Genomic DNA, 22,844 nt, shown 5'->3' with positions numbered 1-22,844 from the left:
TATACCGGAAACTTGAAAGAAGATCTGGTCGTTAGACGTAGGAATTTCTCGTTTTGCGAGACGAAAAACCGATCGATAACGTATTAACGGTAATGAAGCTCGGCTCTGACAGCCTATTTAGGATTGTACGGTGCTTTGTTTTCTCAAAAAACTGACACACGGCTATCTAGGACGGATTCGAATATCTGTGCCGTCTAGCGGTTAAAGTGCAGAAATGATATGCTATTTTTGGTTGGACGAAGTTATAATCCGAAAACTATTCACTGTTATCTTGACGATGAGATCGGTTTTAATGCTTCTATTTAAAATTAATATTTTAAATAGAACAGAATAGAACTGAAATTTTTGTGGTGCAAAATAACGTTAATAATACTTTAAAAGGTTTTAAACAAAAATTAATTATTAATTAATTTTATATTTCATTCGAAATTTACAATACATAAGTGTTATTAAAATAATGAATATTTTTAATAAAGGGAACGATTTTATCTAGTGTTATTTTTTAATTTTGCAATAAATTTATGAATATAAAATGTTACCATATTATCAACTAAATTAGCTGCGTTTACTTTAAATACAGCAGTTGTGTAAAAATAGATGGCATGTTAACTCTAATTCAATGTTAAAGAAGTTTCGTTAAAGTTTTATTCACTATTTGGAATGTTAGACAAACAAAGTTTTTTAAGTTTTACAAATTATGACATGAGCCCTATTTAGCATATTTCCATAAAAACGATTTACGTGTTAAATATTTTATACTGCAAAAAACGTTCGTTTTTCTCATACAGTGGATTTGAGCCCTTAAATTCTTGATTAATGCGTTTTAAGGGGATTGTGGAGTTTGTTTTCCTAATGTTTAGTTATCTTGCCAGTTATGCGCTAATTTTCTAGCGCATTAAAAGATGTCAATGGCTCTCATGAGATTTTAAAACTCCCGCTTAAATTTGAGAAAATCCTTATATTTCATATCTTGTGAAAGCAGAGCTGATAGTCAATTTATAGCACTATTTAAAGGGGAATTGACACCAAAACCAAAATTTACGAGGTTATTTTACAGAATTATAGAAAATACATCAATGATTATGTCCCAGAAATTTTATAGTTATTGGAAAATAATTTAAAAAGTTACGCCACTTTTTACAAAACCTACATCAAACGGCTCCAAAAATTTCAGAAATCGCGGTTGAATCTACGTGAAGCGGCCAAAATGTGCGAACGAGCGGCAGCGTCAGCTGATTCATTTTTTATGCTAATTCATTTTAAAAACACGATAAACTACAAATATAACTCGGGTAAAAATTAAAGGAGAATGTCGTAGCAGACGACAGTTCCGATCGATTATTTTATGTCTTAAATGTTTAATTTAATTGTTTTTAAACATTTTTGGTCGCTTTATGGGAAAACTAATATTTAAATTATTCTATTGACGTTTTTAGTTTGCTATGAATTGTGCTACAGAAACCATTTAAGTTCAGTTATATTAATTTAAAAATTAGATTTTCGAAATAGTGTGAAACAATGTTAACCAATAACATTAGTTTTCTCTAAGTATATATTACTAACCTTTATATAAGGATTAGAAATATTAAAAGTCAGGGTTACCTACGACTATTAAAATGATAGGCGTTTAGCCTTAGTAAACATCCTCATAACGTTGCTGATCTTTGACATTTACTTCAGAGCGCTCAATTTATCTATAGGAAAGAAATATTAGGGTGATTTCGAGTATAGACTTTGTTTGGCTCTAAAACATGGGCACCGCCATTGCGGTGATTGTAAGTGGAGATTTTAATAGATTCCTCCCATATTCCCAACAATGAGGTAGAATAAATAGAGATCGAAACAAATTTGGGATTCGCGGGACACGTTTTATTAGAGTAGGAGAAGAAGGCTTAAGTTTCAACTTTATCCAATCGTGTTGGCGCCATCTGTTTCTATAAGCAGACAATTTTGCAAAATATATTAGCGTTTATTTTTCCAATAACACGATAGATGGCGCCAAAACTATTTGATTAAGTTCGTTTCCTAGGCCTAACTCTCCGACTCAACAAATACTGTCCCGCGAAACCGTAGGTCGTGGAAGGCGGATTCTGATCTCTATTTATTATACTTCATTGATTCCTACAATCATCCTGCAGTTGCTTCTGTTAGAATGATTTCTCCCTTTTGAGTAAGAAGGGACGAAGGTTTATCAAGATTTTAGCTATAAAGATATGAGTGCGAAACCCTACTTATTATCTGTTCTAAAATAAACTGACGTTTGAAGTGAAATAACGATATCTCAATGTTGTTTTAATATTCCATTTATAATTTTTTATATTTTGAAAAATTGCCTAATAACCTACTGGCTGAATTAGATTATACCAAACTATATAGTTATTTATTACTTTACTACTGGTATTGAGAAGGAAACTGGGAAATTGTGCAGTAAAATTGATACTGTCTACTTTAAAAAAAAAATTATATCATTGTAGCAGATCATGAATTTGACAAAGTTTATAACGATAAAGTAAATTATAATTTATTTAGTTTTCCACATAATCAGTGAATATATTTCATAAATAAAATGCTAGTTTATTTGATTATTATACTTTTTATTAATCGATATCTTCGCGGTTTAGTAAAAGTTCAAGTACGAGTGTTTTTTTTTTGCCCATATTAATCAGCACCCGCATCAGAAATTAATTAAAAGAAATATCGCTACGGAAAGTCTATTGCTTTTTTCCCTCTAATCGAATGTTAGAGTGATTCACCAGTCAGTGAGAGCGGCATAAACACGCGATAGCCTCGAATAGTGATTTGGCCGTATCGAACTACGCCGCGAAACTTTGGTGAGGTGTAAGTTTCAATCTCGACGGAAATGTGTTAGTCGTAAAAACGTTTCATCGGCCATTTTCGTTTCCGAATAAACACTAGCCTCGACCCAGTGAGTATTTTATGCTTAAGGAGAGTATATATTATAAGAAGTAATATAATTTAGCTCGAATAAGAAATGTTTCCCCGTCAGATCTAAAAATGAAACGTGTAAATTCGCAAACGCGACGCATATTTCCTTATTGAAATTTTATACTTAATATTTTAGTTTTTAGGTGTTTTTGGCAATATTATTAAGGTAAAGGAAATATTTTTATACCAAAAGATGAAAGCAGAAGTTATTGATAATTATATCATTACAGAAGTAGCCACCAATTCCAGGGAGCCCTTATGGCTATCTATAAATTCCAAATCTCAAAGGAATTCTAAAATCGTGTTAACGTTTTTTCAAACCAAAATATGAGCGTCTTCATTTTGAAAAAATACTGTAACCGGCCACACTGCTCTCATGGATTCTTATAAATTGGCAAAATAAATGATTTAGTTTGGATGAAAGCTATTCATAATAGGATTTTCAAATTCACCAACAAGATGCTATAGATTTATACATACAGCAAAGTTAACCTACGTTAATAGAACGGTTTTCAAAATATTAGAAATGTTTAAAGAATATTTTCACTGCATACAATAACTTGGCTTCGCAAAGCTAACCGATAAATCTGTTGTATGATTGGCAGATCATTTATTTCACACAGAAAATGTATTGCAACCCTGTTAATAAGTCGCTGGAATCAGGGCTGTAATACATTTTCGATGCGAAATAAATAATTGAGAACGAAAATAGCATGGTAACCTTGTTAAAATAGCGTCTGCTTCACTATGTTCCAAACAAAAGCTTCCTTCAAACTGCCGTTTGAATAACGCCCAATACACCATTTTAGTTTTGCCATGGAATCGCATGTGATTAATCAAGTCATTGCAAGTCCAGGTATGGATAAATTTGAGGAAAAACACAAAGAGATAAAGACCAACTATGGTGATTGGAAATTCAACTTCAATTAACGTTTCATATAAATCACGTGTTCCAATGCCAAACGGCAGCGTGGCCCAAGGTTAGTAAATTTTAGGCTATAAAAGGTTGCCTCGATACGCTGTGGTTGCTAAGGGCTAAGGTTGGTAACTTCGTTGCTAACGAACATCGTGATGTCACTGAGATGAGATCCTATTGAAAATCAATGGGATCTCAACTGGGTGACGTCAGCAACAGACGAATTTTGGAGGCAATCCAAAAATTCTTTCAAACCGTTTCTCGATCGAGACCCCGTTGAGCGTGGCCCGTGTGGAGCCATAAGCTCATTTTAAAGTAGTCTTAGCCTCATAGGTCTTTCGAAACCAATTGATTATTACGGGTGCCACTTAGGAATTTGCTGGGCCCCCCAACTGAAAAATCCTGACTACGGACCTGCACAACTGCATAAATTAATTTCGAAATTTGGGCACTCCTGATCTAAGACCTAAATGTTAAATATTTACCTTCCCAGACAGCAGTTTTGGGAGACTCATATTTAACGCTGGAATACGCGACACAAAATTCGTCATAGGTATTGTCCTGCTTAGCGATATTAATTGTTAAAATTACTCTACTTCAGGATGTTTTATTTATATAGAAACTTTTGTTTACGGTAACCTCGCTGTTATAAAGAATTTAAGTCGCACTTCATTTTATTTCGAAGCGTAATTTGAAAAATCAACGAGTGGACTCAAGCCAATATCATTATTTCAGTATTGGAAGATAAATATTTTTCTAAGAGACATATAATGTCATTCGGATATTATTGACGAATACGATTTTTTTTTAAATATTTTCCCCGGTTTTATCAAAGATAATAAAAAACTCTATACTCAACATTCGAATACTTATAGCTTTCTGATTGACGGTTTTGTAAAGAAGCGTCTACCCAGTTCCGGCACGTGACCTCCAAAACATCGGTCTCCACGGTAGCTGTATTGTCTAATCATGGCCAGCTTTTATGATCAAATTAGATTTAAATTTTGATATACCTCTGAGCGTAATGTTACATAAGTGTGGCACTTCCTATTCTTCACATGAAAAAGTTTTACTGAGAGCTATTCACAAGGCAGACTTCATTATGGGCTTCGTCAGTGTTTTGCGTCTAATTGCCAACGCGTCACACGTAGCCTTCTTGTGACGACGTCACTCCGTTACTAGTTCTTAGTAAAATATTAACCAAAGTGATAAACTTATGGAACAATATTATAGACTTATGCTCTTAGGCACAAGATGTTTAATCAGCTGAGATCATATTTCATTTTATGTTAATTGAGGCACACACTATTTTTTTACTTGAAAAGGACATAAGTAAATTTTTTTATGACCATAATAATGAAAACCTTCAAAAGAAAAATGTTGCTGTTTAGAAAAAAAATGGTGAGATAAAAAAGGCACTTATGTAGAGTCAAAATGCTCTTATTATTCGACTAATTAGGTCTTAAACGTACCCCTTTACTTAAATAATTGAGAGATTAAGTAGTCGACTTTAAGCCGGAAACGCGTAGAGCTCCGTCGTGTTTTGATAAATTGGTAACGCTGACGTTGCTGTAGAAATTTCATCCTCTCAAATGGAAATATTTTCAACCTTACAAAAGGAAGTTCTATGAATTTATTCGTCGTACTGAGCCAGAGACGGGTTTGCTAAAGCGTCCAAACTAACGATGTAAGTACTAACCTTGAATTATTCATTGCGCTTAAGTCTTTGATCCATGAGAAATAGTATATGATATTACTTCATCTTCCAAAACTGATAATATTTTTATTTATTTGTGGAATGCGCCATCGCAAGCTTACAGCTATTGTTAAAAATTTGTTTTGGAAGAAAAAAAATCGTTTTTAGGATATGAATGGCTCTAGTGAATTCTTTAATCAATTTAATCGGATAATATTGTTTCATTTATCTAAACTTTCATTCAAAGTGAAATATATATATAAATATATATATATATATATATTTAACATAATTCACGAAATAAAATTGAAACCAAATTAAGTGTGCTTTTTCAGTTCGGTCAAAAAATCGCCCCTGTTCGAAGGTACATGTTTTATTTTTACTTAAAGGGGAACGGCCAAGCTTTTCCAAATATGGCCTTATTTCCGTATCAAAAGATTAACAAGACGTTCAATATACTAACACGTACCTTTTTTGTCTTGATAAAATAGCTTTTGGCCCAAAAAGTTGAAACTAAAACTAACGCCAGGTGTTTGGATTTGAATTTGCGCCGCCATCTTAGGGGCTGCCGCCAGCGCCTCTAACCCCGTATGAGCGATTTGCGAACTATCCTAACTTTTAAAATCGCGCAATTTAGGCTTTAAGGCGGATGCACACATAAAGATCGCGAGCGAAATTTTCGTGCGCGAGCTAGCTTTATTAGTACTTCGCGCACGAGCTTCTGTCTCGCGCTGCGAATATAGAAATATTCCTATTTCCGCGCGCGTCGCTTCGCTTCGCGAGTTATGTCTGCAGCTGGCTTAAGTCTCTTATAACTGGAAAGCGCCGCGCTTGCAAAACAAATTTTTCGCGTCTTCAGCAGCGCGCGCTTTAACGTTGTTTTTCTGTCTCACCGACTCCTCACCAGGTGTCGCGGTGGACGCGCTTTTCGATTTCCCGAAATTTCTTTATTTTATTAAAAATTAACCACTCAATATTTTTGTATGCGGTTTTCACCATAAATTTTAGTTTTTAATGGGCTATAGGGCTATCTAACTGGTTAAAGCTTGACCGTTCCCCTTTATGATAGACTCTTATCTTGTTATATTATTATTTTATACTCTTGATTAAACGTATTTATGTAAAATTATGTGTATTAAACGGTCAGTGAGGTCCAATTTGAAATTAATTTTATTGAAGTTCTCTTACTTAATTTGTACCTTTTTTAATATCAAAATACGTTAATTGAGGCGTAATTAGATCAGTTTCGTGACGATCGGTATAAATTTAACGATAACTCCAGTGAGAAAATAAGTTAGGGTTCTTAAATGCATTTTCTAGTACATTGGTTTCTGATTTCTGAGACGGTGGGCACAAGCCAATGAATTGAATCTACGCCTAACGTCTCATATTTACGTTATTATTGGCTCCCTATTAATTAGGATGTATTCGCAGCACGGTAGCAGTAAGCAAAGGTATCATTTCTTTTGATACTGAAAACGTCGTTATTAAAAATTTCCTTCTGATAACTATTCATCCATTTTCACTTTCTCTCTCTCTCTCTCCCCCTCTTTCTACACTGGTCTCTTGCAACTTCCGACGATTGCGGGGACCACGTATTGAAGAGCGTTGAAAGATTACGACCCGGAATTGCACGGGCCGACAGCAGTCCAATGTATACAAACGGGGAAACGTAAGATGTCCATATCTGTCGACTAACGGCCTTCACTCGGGCATCAATTGATGCTTCGAAACTCGACAGGGACCTCCGTTCCTCCGCAGCACGGTTCGAATTGGAAACGGTGCCTGCTTAGAGCTTTTTAACTATTTTAAATAATTATTAATGATAAATTATACTTTATTATTTCGAAAATAATATCATTAAATATTTTTGATACATCGATTTCGGTGTTGTTACCAAATAACTCGGAGTTACTATACAGTGTGATTCTGGAGTTATTTAAGTTTAAATTTAAACCAGTCTGTTAGTGGAGAAACTAAAGCCTCTGGGGCCCACCCGCTTTAATCGTTTTTATACCCCAATTTGAGGACGTTTTTTCCAGGAATATTTTGCAGGCCGTAGGCCCTAGACTTCGTTTTTTTATAGCATTTGAATAAAATTTTTACAATTGAGTCAAGTCTAGAATTAAATTTTTTAAAGCTGATACTTGTTACGTAAGTCGAATTTTAGAAAAAGATGCCACCAGAGGTCTCTTTCGAGCCTCAATCATCAATTCCGCTTTCACCGAACGCGTGCGGGCGTTATGGACGTTTTCATTTTTACAATTTAAACCATCGCTGATGAAATTCGTCTGGCCGCCAACTCACGAGCGCAGCGGCTCCTTTGTGATGACGGAATATTATTTAAGACCGCCGGTTTAATTATTCATTCCGTTAACAGAAACTTCGCGTCGTTATCGGCTTGATTCGGACACTCTTGATTATCGTGACCGAGAGAAGCCTTCGCGTGGGGCTAAAAGTCGAAGTTAAAGAACGACGGTTATCGTCGAGAGGCATTTCCGAGGCGCCGAGCAACGTCACCCCGATGATTTGAATATAGTCGGATTAAAAACAGCACGTCTTTGAATATGTATTCCGAGGAAGTGATGCGGCTTTCTTATATGTACCAGGAAAAGCGTGATTATACATCTTTTGCCAGGTTTCTCAGAGGTTAATATAAACAATAACTTAAAAGCTTTTTCTCGTTCGTCGTGCGATCCTTCTCCGAAAAGGATCATATTTGCATTCGGCGCTTCGTTATTGTTTCCGGCTTACGGCGAAATTGAGTGGATCGTATTTTTTGATTGAGTGTGTGTTGTGGTTCAGCGGAAGGTTCGGTTTATTATTTCGCAAAGTATCAATTATTGTGGACTCTCTTTTTTTGAGGGTTTAGTAACTTCTTGGCTCAGAATTCGTGAAAGTTTGAAGGAAATATTTAACAATGAATAAGGTAAGTAGGTCTGTACTACGACGAATTTTGGTGACGTTTTACGATTTAGAATCAAATTTTTGAAGAAAGATTTTACTAAAAATGTAACTTAATTAAATGATTAATTTAGAAGAACTATTTATTAAAATCGCTATTTTAATCAAATGAATTTTTCAAATAAATTGTTGTGTGAAATCATATGATTTTTAAAAGTCATTGAATTTCATCACGAATTAATTTTAATGTTTGTTTAAAGAAAATCAACGTCGGTTTTATGAAGTCATTGGGTTTATCTATACTTAATTAAAATTATTGCTTTAAAGTTTTAGCTTTAAATCTTGACTTCTATAAAATGATAATTGAAAAGAAATATTTAACCCTTGCTTAAATTCAATGAATGTTTTAATTAAGAATTGATTTACAAAGGGATTTAAAACTGATCATAATTTTTATATACTTTATTTCTATCGCCTTTTTATACCCCAATGTAATAATGCAAATATACAAAATAATTAAGCTTGGATTCCAAATTCCAATATAGAGAACATTAAAATAAATCTTATTTAAATTTTAATATGCTTCTAACTGCCGAAAGAAAATTGTTTATCAACGTATTTCAGAAAGGCATGAAGTATGTAATATTCAATAAATCATTATTTAAATCAATTAAAAATTAAAAAGCTTTGATGGTATCAAATACACAACATGTTTTAATTTTTAATTTTATGTAAAGAAATAACCAATACCAAACGTACTTTAAAACAAAATTGTTCTTACTTGATAGCATACTAAGTAACGCTTACAGAAATGCATCACTTTATGTTTCATTTATTTGGCAGTGGATTAGCTTCACCAAAAAAAAGGTCACGCATACCATTAAAAATCTAAAATCTAGGTGACTTAAAATGTTTTATATCTTATATATAAATTCAACCACTTTCTATAGATACTATCTGAGGGCATATGAACTTAAATGTATTAAAGCTGTATTTCTAAATAAATTACACAATATATAAATATCCTTCAGGGAACTCGGGGAATACCCACTGCTAGAAATTTTAATTACAATAAAATTTTATTTTTATATTCAACTAATCAGAGGATTAAATAAATATTTTACGAGAACTATCCATTTCACTATTATACTCATGTTACTCGCTGCACCCAGGTTCATACTGACTTTGGGTAGTAAAACCTTGTGTTATTAACCTGTTAACCCTTAATCAGTTAAGTCACTGACCTGATACTAGGCAATTAGCATTTTCGTAAAAACCAACTTCACCTTTCAAATTCTAAATTTATATCTCTCGTATCAAATTAGTGTTTTCCATAACATAGTTTATAAGATAAGATAGCATATTATATTGTGTAAAGACAAAAGACTGCCACTGAATATAAACTAGCCTATTGAAATAATAACGATATTCATTTATTATCAATAGTGCTTCAATTTACACAGTAGTTGAATACGTTTCACTAATGAAGGAACTAACAGTGTGTATTATTTAGCGTCATTCAATTTACTTCCCTGTTTCGACTGTGAGCGTAATCCATTGGATCAGGCAGCGGCGTAGATAAGGGAAGGTTTTCCACCTCCAAACTCCCCAAACCATAGCCTTGAGACTTATTTTGAAAAGCAAAAGACAAAAGGCGGAACACTAAACTAATTTGGTCGTTTGTAAAGGGTTATTCCTCTGTTTAAAAGTTGTGTTTGTAGCTTCTATTGTATGACAGGTGAAAGTTATCAACTCAGAGGGCTCCTGGTCACTCTTTAGCCGGGTGGGTAAATTATCCTTGTAGCCCCACTTTTGTGACTAAATGGGGGATAAAGGCTAGAGATCGGCGGAGCAGATAAATAAACTGGCAAATTTCGATTAATCATAAAAATTGCGGTTAACCGTTTATCCATGGATAGAAACGATTTAATATGGGAAAAAGCCAAAAATAACAGATTATTTTTTGGATAATTTTTGTTTATGGATATTATCCAAATAAACGGTTAATTTTTATCCAAACGCCGACCTCTAATAAAGGCACAGTACTTAACTACATAATGGTTGTTCAAATTTCACTAAAACATATACCCAACCCTATAGAATCATCCCTTAGTGCAGAGTTACAGGTCCCAAAGCTAAATTTAGTCAAGTACCCGTGGCAATTGGTCCCCCTGTACACGTGATCAGATTAGCTCTTAACCAACGGATTATTTTACAGAAACGGTTTGTGTTGGCTTTTTTACAATATGAGCTATTTTCAAGGAACAAATCGATGTAATCTATCTACAATTCTTGGAATTTCAAAAGAGACTAAAGTACCCACCTCTAACCGATATTACAACAAATATCGCAATGGACTTGAACGTGTCAACGTAATCGTGACATATCTCCGATAAAATATGTCGGATGTTAAATGCAATAATGGAATAATACCAGAAGTAGATATTATATCTGTTACTATAGAAGTATCGTTCTTCGATGTAAAAATGAATCGCGTACTTTGGCAGGCTCGAGACAGTTTGCTATGGCAGCCTTTTTTTAGTCAACCCGCGTATTTGGGCATCGCAAACTGACGACCACAAATATGAAAACCATTATTTCTACTCTGTAGAAATATTTAATTATATCAACACCAATTTGTTATTGATTGTTTTGAAGAAAGTATCTTTATATATTTTTAGAAAGATATGGTAATTCTCACTCTGCACTGTTTTTTCCTGAAACTCATTTTCTTAAATCTGTGAGAGCTTGCCGAGGAAAATTTTCACGGAAATAACACTAACTATAACTTAGTTGAATCTATACCCTTAAAAAAAGTGTTTAATGGTATATTAAAGGTCTAAAATATATTACCAAAACACTCTTTAGGATTAATACATACACTCTTAAGGGTTTTTTTTTATTCAAGGAAGAAAGGGCTGATTGAGTCTGAGAAGACCGCGAGCCCGGCGAAACACCATCTGATTAATCAGGGTGAGATATGTGTAACGGCCACGCCAACGGGGGGATACGTGGGGACAGGGGTGGGGACACCCGTGGCGGAAGTATTCCGACCACCCGTTGGGTAATTGGTAGTCGTCCTCACACGACCATCCACAAACTCTGCCTCCCGGACGCCGGACGCCTGGGATTACAGGAGTGAGCCACTACTCCCGGCCACTCTTAAGGGTTTTTTCTTGTCCCAAATTTAAACCTTGAAAAGTGTATAAACGGTGTTATATTACACCGTTAATAGAGTGATTTAACACCCGGTAGTATGTAGCTCCCTTAAGGCCGTAGAATTATAAAGAAAGTAGTGTAACGCCCTAAAGGGAGTCGTTCGTACCCTAAAGGAAGGAGTTTGATACCACAACGGAGGACAAAAGCACCCCAAACAGTGTATATAAACACCCAAAAATTAAAAATGCTGTTTAAGTTTCAGAATAACATCCTTTATAAACCTGTTAAGGTGTTATATATGAGACAACAAACCCTTAAAGGTTTGAAAATATTTTAAGAGCGTACTGAGCACCTGATTTAAAGGCATTAAAAGTAGCTTGATGTGCAGGCGTTTCTGGTTAGGAAACGGGTTTAAAAAAAACCAAAATAGCAAAAGCTAAGAGTGTTTAATTTATTTATCCATAAAGCAAAAACTAAATTTTTATAACATAAGTGATTTGTTAGTGGCTTAGCCAAACATTACTACATTTAACCCAAAATCTTTACCGAAAATGCACCGACTTATACGAAATCTCATATTTCTCACCGACGACATTTTTAGAAACTCCTGAACATTGATAAGTCTTCAGTATAAAACGACACAGTTAAAGCCAAAATGGTTTTGATTTGCATGTAAGCCTCGTTCGTTTCGCTCATCGTCCAAAGATTTGCATATTTAACAGATTAAGAAACTCACTCTAAAATATAATTGTTTAGTAATTAAAAGCAGATGCTACATAACTTTGAAATAAAAATATAATTTAATTTTAAATGAATTAAGTTTATTGTTATTTAAGCAAGTAAACAAATATATTATCTCATTTTTTGGGATTTTCTATAAAGAAACCACTTTGAAAAAGGAAAATAATCCGTATATGGAGATGCAGACTACTCTCTCATACCATATACTTCTGTTAATACTTATTCTCAGAAAAATTTTTAACTATTTTTCGAGAATTCTGTCGAAAATAGTTCGAGTATCAATCCAATTCATCATACAACGTTATCTTGTGACTTTTCTCGAATGAAAGTCGCAGCAAAGGTAGAGCTTTACTCTAGAGTTGATACAGCTGAGAGAGCGATGTTAGTGAGTTGAGTGAGATAAGATAAGGAAATAATTGCAAAGGATTAATAACAGGACACGTAAATCTCCCATTATCTTTCCTCTTCGTCGCCCCTTTCACGCTTGACATTTCGTCATCAAAATTCCAAACGAAAGCTCCCTCGGGTTCCTCGGTTTCCAAAACGATTTCTTTTATTTGCTTTGTAAGTTTCCCTCGCAATCTTGTTGACTTTAAATCAAACATAAAAATTCCGTTATTGGCAAAACAAAATCAGTTTTCATTGTCATTTCAGATACGGACTATTGCGATTCTTTTTGAAGGTGGACAAAATGTTTAAAAAGTCGTCCGGGTCCAAGCAAGTGGTCAAGACCGAAAAGAAAACGTCCACCAGAGAAAATGGAGCGGTAGGATTGATTCTTTTTTTCAAGGATTAGATTTTAACTCACTTTAAAATATATTCTGAAGATAATGATTTTATATAAACCAAGCTGATTAACCAAATTTATCATTGTTTTCCAAATAAATTTTAAGGGCCACCGATCTTTTAAGCTCGTATATAAAAGTGAAGTATTACCATAAGTTTATAATATCGAAAATAAGTGTGGCACTTCCTATTCTACACATGCAAACGTTTTACTGAGAGCTATTCAGAAGACAGACTTCATTATGGGTTTCGTCAGTGTTTTGCGTCGGCTTGCTTACGCGTCACACGTAGCCTTTGACAGCGCCTCACTAGAAGGACATTTTCTTCATGTGATGACGTCACTCCGTTACTAGCTTTCAGTAAAATATTCCTCAAAGTGACAAACTTATGGAACATTAATATAGACTTATGATATTACATTTTAATATTACCATTTTGCAAAACGTCGTTTTGTTTCAAATAAATATTTATAGAAACCTAAATTAAAAGGGAATGTTTCTATTTGTATGAAAGTGCTTTCTTTAGACTCTCATTAGTTTTTGAGCTAACGATTTAAGATAAATACATTTTAACGGTTCTTTAAAAAAATAATGTTCCGGGGTAAAGTGGTGCACTTGCGCCACAACAATAGGAGCTGCGGCTTTGGTAAGAACTCTTCTACGTTAACCTACCTCTCAGTGGTTAGAGGGCTTTCCCACGAGTTCTTCGGTTTCTAATAGTAAGTGTACGGAGCTGTTAGATCACGTGGCATTCAGTGCTTTCCACCAATTTAAACTTGTGATAAAGGGAATAAACCTCGCTAGATGACTTGTGCCCTGAGTGGTGCCTTAGGTATTAGCCTAGCTGATTATAATGATCAAACTCTTTCTGAGAAGAATGTAATCTAAACTCAGGCGGGTCTTTGTTTATGAGTCAAATGAAAAAATAATATTGTGTCATTACAGAAAACTATTTCAGAAAAGTATTACTAAATGTTTTATTGATAGGGTTTTTGTAAATCGGAAAACGTAAAAATTGAGAGAATGGCACTTTCAAATGTCTATAATGATTCATTTTATAAGCAAACCTCGGCAGATATTTGAATTTCAGCATCCTAGTAAAAGCTGATTATTATTAATATTATAAATAAATATCAAAACCACATTTTAGCATTGATTTCCAATCCACGAAAAGGCGCTTAGTTTAAGGTCCAATCAATTTCGAAGTTGATCTTTTACTTTAAAGTAAAATTAAGTGCTACCCGACTATATACCTAAAAAAGGGAAAATCTAATTCAAAATCTGAATTAGCACTCCTTTCTATCTAATGTTAATAATTTACATAATTTAAAACCAAAAATTTTCTATTTCTTTAAATAAGCCCGCCGCACTTTGAGGAATTTTATAAAAGAGTTGAATAAACCAACTTAAAACGTTTGGTTACATTATCCTAGTTCATTAGTTAATATGTATTAATTTGTTTTTAGTTGTGAATTTTATTATGCCAAAATTTGGCGCTAACGAGCGTGGACATGTTGAGGCTGTGAAATAATTAAGTTAATGAAAATAATGCAAAATATTTATTAAGAATGTTCATTTGAAACTAATTTACTTCCTGCACAAATATTACCTGAATTTATAAAACATTTGATATTCCCATTAAAAAGAGCAAAACATTTTTTCCTGCAGCAAAGAGTGACCATTACAGAAACCATTGAGACTTTCTCGGATGGCAGTGTCCAGAAATCAACCGAAACTTTGACAGAGACAATGTCAAGCACTCAGAGAATCAACCAAAACTGCTCCAACTATAGCGAACGTACCGTTAGCAGCTGCAGCGGCAAAGCCTTACCGAGTAAAGCTTTCGCTCCGTCGATTCAAGCCAGCAATGGCGCGCCTGCCAAACCTGCCAAAGCGGAAGATTTTCAGAAAGAAGCCCTTCAATGCCACAATCAATTCCGCCAGAAACATGGCGTTCCTCCACTCAAGTTAAATTCCAAGGTATAAACATTAATCGTACTTTAAATATTTGATTTATATTGATCAAAAACATCTTTGACTTCCATTGCAAAATTAAAACCCCAGGGAGTCTTCAAGTTACAAAAAAAATTACCTAGGCCCAAAGATTGAACGCCACATGTAGTAATAGCCATTGAAGCTTAGACCAAGAAACACAGGGACGTCACACGGTAGGTATTTGCCGCCCGAAGCCTCGTTGCGGCTGCCTATTTCCTATTTATCTCGCGCTGTGTCGCTAGTAGCGAAGGTGAGTCAATTATTATTGGCTACTTGAGTCACGTGCACAGCCCTACAAAATGTCAACAGCATGGCTTCAAAAAACTAAATTTCTGGTATGTTTTTTAATATTTGTGTCCCTAAAATATTAAAAAAATATAAAATAATTTAAAAATATGTAACTCTTAGCTGATTATTTTTTTTCAAGTTCTTTAAAAAACGTTATTTTTATCTCTCATGGATGGCGCCTAATGACTATCTGTATCACCTAACCTCCCTCTCCCTACCGCAGCCGCAACAAAGCCCCGCCGAAAAATAAAGCGTTGGGTATGCTATGAGCGAGACGTCCCTGTGTTTCTCGGTCTAAGATTGAAGTATTATATTTAAGTGCTCCTCTTTCTGCGTACCTAGCTTCCGAACAACTGGAACTCCTTGGGAACCATTTGAAATGTAAAACGAATCATTCTAAATATACCTTTCTGCTAATCCACCGGCTTACTTTATCGGCATGATAAGCATTGACCTTTACCAACTTGTATAACTTGTGAACTGTAGATTTTATATTTAATTTAATTTTACATGGCATTTATCAGTGGTGTACCGCGAGTGTGTGACGTTTCTTATATTATACATTCAGGGACATTTCTTATGCCACCATTGAAAGCTCTATTCTATCCCCGGTCATTATTTTATGATGTGACCATTTAAAGTTATTTTATATTTACGGACATTTCTTGTGACCATTGAACGCTTTTTTTTTTTAAACGTACATCAACTTACTAACATTTCTAAAATGGCGATGAATAGATTGATAAAGCAATAAAAATAATAAATAGTAGATGATCACGGAAACTTCTTAAAAATTCAATAAAAATATAAAATATCAGACTGATAACATGAAATATCTTTGATATTTTACAAAATGTTTTTCACGTGAGAAATATATCCAAGGATATTTGTATTATACAATGTCATTTGTTGTATTTCGAACAGTTAATGTCAGAATAACCATATACATATTTTCGATTAAAAGGTCTTTTATTTGGTATCTCCCCATTGCGCCGAATCCCATTCGACCGAATTCCCATTAGACTGAATTCCGCCAATGTTTTGATGAAACTAGGCCAAAGGCGGGTTTTGAATTTTTCTAATAGACCGACAATTGAGCAAAAAAGTTTTTCTTTCTACTCCTTTAGGTTAGGTTAGGTTAGGTTAGGTTAGGTAAGGTAACACTGCATACTGTTCTGACAGATGCTGAAACGGATAAAACCGAATCCTAAACCAGGAGAAGTGCGGGTTTTTCGGTCGAATGGGATTCGGCGCAATGGAACAGTTTCTTTTATTTTAGGGGAATAATGGCAGTGTACGATATAATGTGAAACGTTTCCATATTAATTTTATTTGATCTAAACAGTTGTGTGTCTTCGCGCAAGAATGGGCGAATCATATGGCCAGTACCAGATCATTTAAACACCGAAGCGACCTCAAATACGGAGAGAATATTTACTCTAAAATGACGTCAGACCCTAGCTTCGTCTTAAGCGGCAGCGAACCCGTCGAAAGTTGGTACTCGGAGATCAAAGACTACAGATTCGGATCCAGTGGCTGGTCCAGTGGAACTGGTAAGCGATTAGGAAACGCATCATTTTGTTCCACTCTTTGATAACGCATTTACAATCAACTATTTTCCCAAGTATTGACAATTTTTCACCTGAGATACTTTTGTAAATAACAAGACGTACGACGCGACGGTAAGAATACACACAATCCTTCTAATGTGTTAAGTTTGTTTGAGCTATTCACAGCAACTTGCAACGCCGGTATCACAACCAAAATATATCCACGGTCACACATATATACATATTAACGCTTATTTGAAAGCATCAAAGATTCCTTCGATCAGTGTCACTCTTATTTGTTACTTCTGATCATACTTATTTGTTACTACTAGTCAGCCGTTGAGTGTCCCACTTATTTCTTCTGTTTATACGACCAAGACTAGTTTGATCAGATTCATGTTGGAAATTGCGGGGGTCCGTATACAGTGATTTCAGTATCACGTGACACGACGTCACCCCTGCTTTTTCCCACAGAGAAAAAATCCCGCACAAAATGGCGACCATAACCAAAGCTACGAACTGAAACTACTCTATACGCTGCCCAAAAAAACCTTACTTAGAATTAAAATTAAGGAACGTATTTGCAACTCTACGTTATATGTAAACCACAGCTATTCAAAAATATAACTTTTATGAAAATCGCACTTAGATTTTTAGATATGCCCGACACGGTGGCATCGGCGGCATCGGCAACGGCTACACTGTACGTGAAACTAATACACACAAATCCTTCGGATTGTGTGTAAAAACTATATTGCGGTTTGTTTTACAGAATTGGTACTAGAATTATACCTCCTTCACGTTAGGTTCACGCAGATTATAAAATCTCTATAAGAAACTAACTGCCTTTCCTTGATTCATAGATTAAATTTTGATTGACTCGAATCTAGTAAAATCAATTTATGAATTTTACCAAAAGTATAGAAAATATATCTTACTAGAGAAATCCCCCAATTAATTTAATTTCAAAATAAATTGTTTTAAATGAAAAGCGTTATTTTTATACGAAGCTAAATACTTTAAACGTGCCTCTCTTCATATGAATGTTTTATTCGCGTTTTAAATAAGTATGAGTTACATAAAAAGTATATCAATAGATGCTTGGAATTTGTTTAACTATATAGAGAGATAGTGCTTCAGTTATAGCGTCAGTGCAAAATCACCAAATACAATAAAAATGTCCAACTCTTCTAGTAATTATCGCTCACTGTGCAAATAAAATATTAGATACCAATGTACTATATAATATTTTAATAAGCACTTAAAACTAATTGGAATTCTTTTAACCTTCACAGGGCATTTCACGCAAGTGGTCTGGAAGGGCTCTAGTGAACTGGGTATTGCGTACGCGAAGGCTCCTGGAGGATGGTACTACGTGGTGGCCAATTACGATCCAGCCGGAAACATGATGGGCTCTTTCAACGAAAACGTCTTTGCTCCCAAGAAATAAAACTTATTTCTACCAATCTTCGTTTCAATTCCACGGTTGGTAAAAATATTACAAAATTTATACACTCGGTCTAAAAGAACGGATTTTCTGATGGTGGTTGCCCCAAAGAGTAAGCTTATAATTATGTTCCATAAGTACGTAAACAAGGCCAAATAATTTCCCGTTTTAATGTGAAGTGATGTATAAATTGCGTTATACCGAAAAAATAGATTTTATTGAGCAAAAAACGCAACTTAAAAAAAATATCACTCGTTGGTACTAAGCCTAGGCACGACTTCACGCCGAAGCTCACTGCGATGACAAGGCAAAAAACACGTATTAGGCCTAACGACTTAGTATGAAGTCCAACAATAATGTGTGGTCATTCTCGAAACTTGGTAAAATGTTTGAACAATTAAGTTATTAAATGCTGGATGACTCAAAGCCGAAATGCAGACATATGAATTGGGAAAAATGTGGAAAATAGCACAAAGTTGACATTATGGAACATAATTTAGGTTATAAAAAAGCGGCACCACCACCGAAACTCGTTTTTCCGGTCGTTTAATGTAACGCGATATCGCTCTCTGAGAAAACGGGTTGTTCTAGTTTATAAATATCTAATCATATATATTGACTGCTATCATATTTTACATCGAAGAATCTACCTTAAGGCAGTGTTACCAGATATATGATAATTATCGTACTCGTCGAGTTTTAAAGATTTTTTTGGATCATTAGTAATAATATTTATATATCTATTTACGATAATTTGGTTTGAATTGACGAAAGTTTTCGTTCTCATCGGAAAACCTCTTGAAATATTTACCTAAATAGATTAGTTTAATTAATAGTTGAAAGGGTTTTAAATAGGCATAGCTTAAATCAAGCGTTATTTTGTAAAGACGATATTCCTTTAACTTTCGAATAAACCTGTAATTGTCCTAAGTACCTTAAATTGTTTAATGATATGGATAATTTGCTGACCTAAAATGTAACTGGTAACGCTAGCTTAAGTCTATTTCTTTTTTCCAAAGATTATAAGTATTAACGTAGAATAGAATTTTTATAATAATTTTATATTTTAATAAATGAATAAAAATATTTCTTATATACAAAATATTTATCCTGTTAATCTATCCTACTTTGGCTTAGCCAAAGTGACTAAAGGATGTGAGCCAAAGATTTATTATAATTTTAAAAGTCAAATTTGTTTGTTTTAAATTCCTTTTTACATAGAACTGCTTTGAATATTATCTTCAAAAGGGGCCTAAAATCTATTTAAAAAACACTATTTTCATCAAATGTGTGAATTTAGTTCAATTTCGTATGCCATGAAATGTTAGAAATTAAGATAATATATGAAACCTTTAAAAATTCTTTTGTTTTAAAAAGTGTTATTAAAATTTATGTGTAAACCGTAATTAAATGTTTCGAGTTATTCAGAATTAATTTTTGAAATTAAATTTTTAATACACAAAATTTAACAGTTTTACAAAATGTTATAAAAATATGTCCAAAAACTAGTGAAATTTCAAAGTAAATGTTTAATAGGAAATTTTCTTAATTGTACCTTAACCGAATGTTACCTACATTTTTATCAAACACTTGTTGACAATAAACAAAATATGTATAGAAATGTTCTATCTTTAAAAAAAAATTAATTGACTTTTCTGTAGAAAGTTTGCTACTAGCTAAGTTTAAGAATGCACTCATTTACACTTAGGTGGAATAATTATGTTAGGAGGACTGTTAGCGTTACTTTCCCCTTGAAGCTCGATGAATACGCCCATTTTCCTTAATAATCAAATCAGGCCGGTATAAGATTGGTTCGAGGGGCTAGTCACTCGCTAAAACTGGTGTACACATTTCACGAAGTCTTTAAAAAATCCGCATCTTTCAAGCAAAATCTTTAAAAAAATTATGAAATCTTTTTAAGTCTCTAAATTTTTTGGCCAAATTTAAAAACATTCTTTACCTCACGAATAAAAATTTCGAAGTCTGAATATTATTTCAAAGTCATTTGAAGTCCGAAGTCCGGTGTGCACATTTAGCCCCTTGGATAGATTCCCTAACATCTCAAGTCTTTCGACGCGATTGAAGATCACGACAGTGACCGTTGTTATTTCCACTTTCTTGCCGGTGATATTTTGATAAAATAGACCATTATGCACGTGTATCATCTCCACACAAGTGCTTTGATTATGTTTATATATATTCACTCTTTATACGTCAATATATTGGATTGCAAAATATATGAAATATTAAAAATAAGTTTTTCTGTATAAATGGCTCTGCGCTTTCTCAATGTGCTTAATTATTTTTTACAGTAAAGTTACTCTTCGATTGTAAAGAATAAGTATCCTTATTGTGTCAAAGGACACGGTGATTGAGGCGGTCGGGCCCGTAGCCACGATTTTTCAGTTGAGGGGACCCGGCAAAGCCCTAAGGGGCACCCTTAAAAATTAATTTATTTCCTAAGAGTTATGAGGCTAATACCAGGGGCGTCGGAACAGGGGGGGGGGGCAGGAGGGGCACAAGCCCCTCCAGTCATGAAATCTGGGGGGGGGCTCCGCCCCTCCAGATTTCATTTTCATTACTTTACGTCGCATACTAATTTGTTTAAAAAAATTCAAATATTAGAAAACATTCTAGATAACCACTGATTACAGTTTCATTTAGCTAAGCTTAATTTAGCTTGTAAGTACGACATTTTAAGGATGTAGATAGGGTGTCAGGTAAAGTTTACCTGACACCCTATCTACATCCTTAAAATGTACCTTTACCTGGTAAAGGCACATAGCATAGATTTACTCGGCTAACCCGCCAAATATTCATCATCAACTCCATTTCAAGAAGATTTGTGCATTTCATTTCTTTGGGTACAAAGTAGAATTACACAATCACGGCGGAAAGGAGAAGCCCGTTGCTTATTTAGTCAACAAATGTTCATCTCTGATTCTTTTGAATCTTTTAACTTCTACCTGGTGTGGTACGAAATGCTACCTAGATTTGCGTTTATTTTACTACCGCACGACTCACGAGCAAATCGTACACACCTAGAGCAATAGTCAGCACGATGTTTTAGCGCTTGATTCAACCACTTAGAAGTCTCAAAGAAGTTGTACGCATACGGTTTGAGGTTGTTGACTAAATTAGCGAAAGCCTTTGGCTGTCCGTCTGTGAACTTAAATATTATATTTCTATTTAGAATACTCGTGAACTCTCCTACAGTTCACTTAAAATAAACGATTACTTTCTTTACTTTTTACGAGTAACACCAAAGCAAAAGTGCTGAATATTTTGTTTCTGTAGTAATAGTACCTGCGTCCTGTGCTCAGTTTCCATATACCCTACTTACGGTATTTATGTGGGAGTACAGACGACGTACGTGGCAGACCACAATGATTATTTAGACAAAGAAATAGATTTTTAGTGACTTCAGCAAATTAGTCAATTTTGTCCAGACGGTTTGAAAATAAAGTAAAATTTTCGGGTCCAGAAATTCAGCACTTCAGCAAATTAGTCAATTTTGTCCAGACGGTTTATAAGATAGTAGCTTCTATGTAGGAGGAATCCTTCAAAATTCAGCGGTACAGACGTCCAGAAATTCAGCAAATTAGACAATTCCATTTAAATTGCGTAAAAGCGGCTACAACGGTACCTGTGATGCAATTTATTAGCCAAAACTCTAAAGATCAACAGTTGACTAATGAAAAAGTTCTTAAGACCATCGTTAGCTCATAACGATATTTAGCTAGAACAGGTCAGGCATTAAGAGGGCATTTAGATGACGCTGGGAATTTACGTGATGTTAATGATTTAAAACAATGGTTAGAAAAACGAGACAATTGGTTAAGTGGTGACATTAAAACGAAATCTTAGAACGCATGGCACTCCGTGTCCAGAGGAACATTGTTGATAAAATCAAGAAAAGCCCCTTTTATTCGATCATTGCTGACGGGACCACTGATGTGTCTGGAAAAGAACAGTTTACGTTGTGCATTCGATATACTGACCCGGGAACTCTTCAAGCGCACGAAGATTTTATCGGCATGTACAATTCACCCGATTCTAAAGCCGAAACGTTGTTTAAAGTAGTAACAGACATGTTGGTTCGAATTGATCTCATCTGCGAAACAATCATCTGATATTCTACATACAACCCTCACTGAGCTTCGCTCCGATGAGTACTTTGACCAAATTTGGAAGGAGACTGAAATGATGGCTAAAACATTGCAGCTGAAGAGCCCTAAAGAGACAAGAAAGATATGGGTACCTCGTCGTTTCGAGCAAACAAACAGTCCTTGCGCCGCTGTAACTCTTAGTCCACGGGAAAATATGCAGAAAGAGTATTTTGGGATGTTAGATTATGTGATTTCCAAATTAAATAGACGATTTTCTCAGCCTGGAATTGATCGGTTGATTTCTCTCG

At 34.6% G+C, this 22,844-nt stretch overlaps 1 protein-coding gene across 1 annotated transcript; it reads left to right on the top strand.

Annotated features, from left to right (window-relative positions):
* The first annotated feature begins 5,530 nt into the window (after positions 1 to 5,530).
* Positions 5,531 to 20,661, top strand: LOC149945291 (Golgi-associated plant pathogenesis-related protein 1-like). Its single transcript, XM_090175277.1, has 5 exons — positions 5,531 to 5,549; positions 13,017 to 13,128; positions 14,816 to 15,127; positions 16,776 to 16,983; positions 18,276 to 20,661. Exons 2-5 carry the CDS (start codon positions 13,054 to 13,056, stop codon positions 18,428 to 18,430), a joined length of 750 nt encoding a protein of 249 aa, XP_090031403.1. The 5' UTR covers positions 5,531 to 5,549; positions 13,017 to 13,053; the 3' UTR covers positions 18,431 to 20,661.
* Positions 20,662 to 22,844: the final 2,183 nt, after the last annotated feature.

This window comes from Leiobunum rupestre, chromosome 5 (assembly GCF_980474605.1).
Source record: "Leiobunum rupestre chromosome 5, qqLeiRupe1.1.hap1, whole genome shotgun sequence".
Classification (NCBI taxonomy): domain Eukaryota; kingdom Metazoa; phylum Arthropoda; class Arachnida; order Opiliones; family Sclerosomatidae; genus Leiobunum; species Leiobunum rupestre.
Note: the sequence above shows the minus strand (reverse complement) of the source record. Positions and strands in the feature narration are given on the sequence as shown.

What these genes read in the sequence shown, in the direction of transcription:
- LOC149945291 (XM_090175277.1), top strand. Translation starts at nt 13,054, where the DNA reads ATGTTTAAAAAGTCGTCCGGGTCCAAGCAAGTGGTCAAGACCGAAAAG. An exon ending in CACTCAAGTTAAATTCCAAG is followed by an intron (nt 15,128 to 16,775) that starts GTATAAACATTA and finishes TGATCTAAACAG; the next exon opens with TTGTGTGTCTTCGCGCAAGA. An exon ending in TGGCTGGTCCAGTGGAACTG is followed by an intron (nt 16,984 to 18,275) that starts GTAAGCGATTAG and finishes TAACCTTCACAG; the next exon opens with GGCATTTCACGCAAGTGGTC.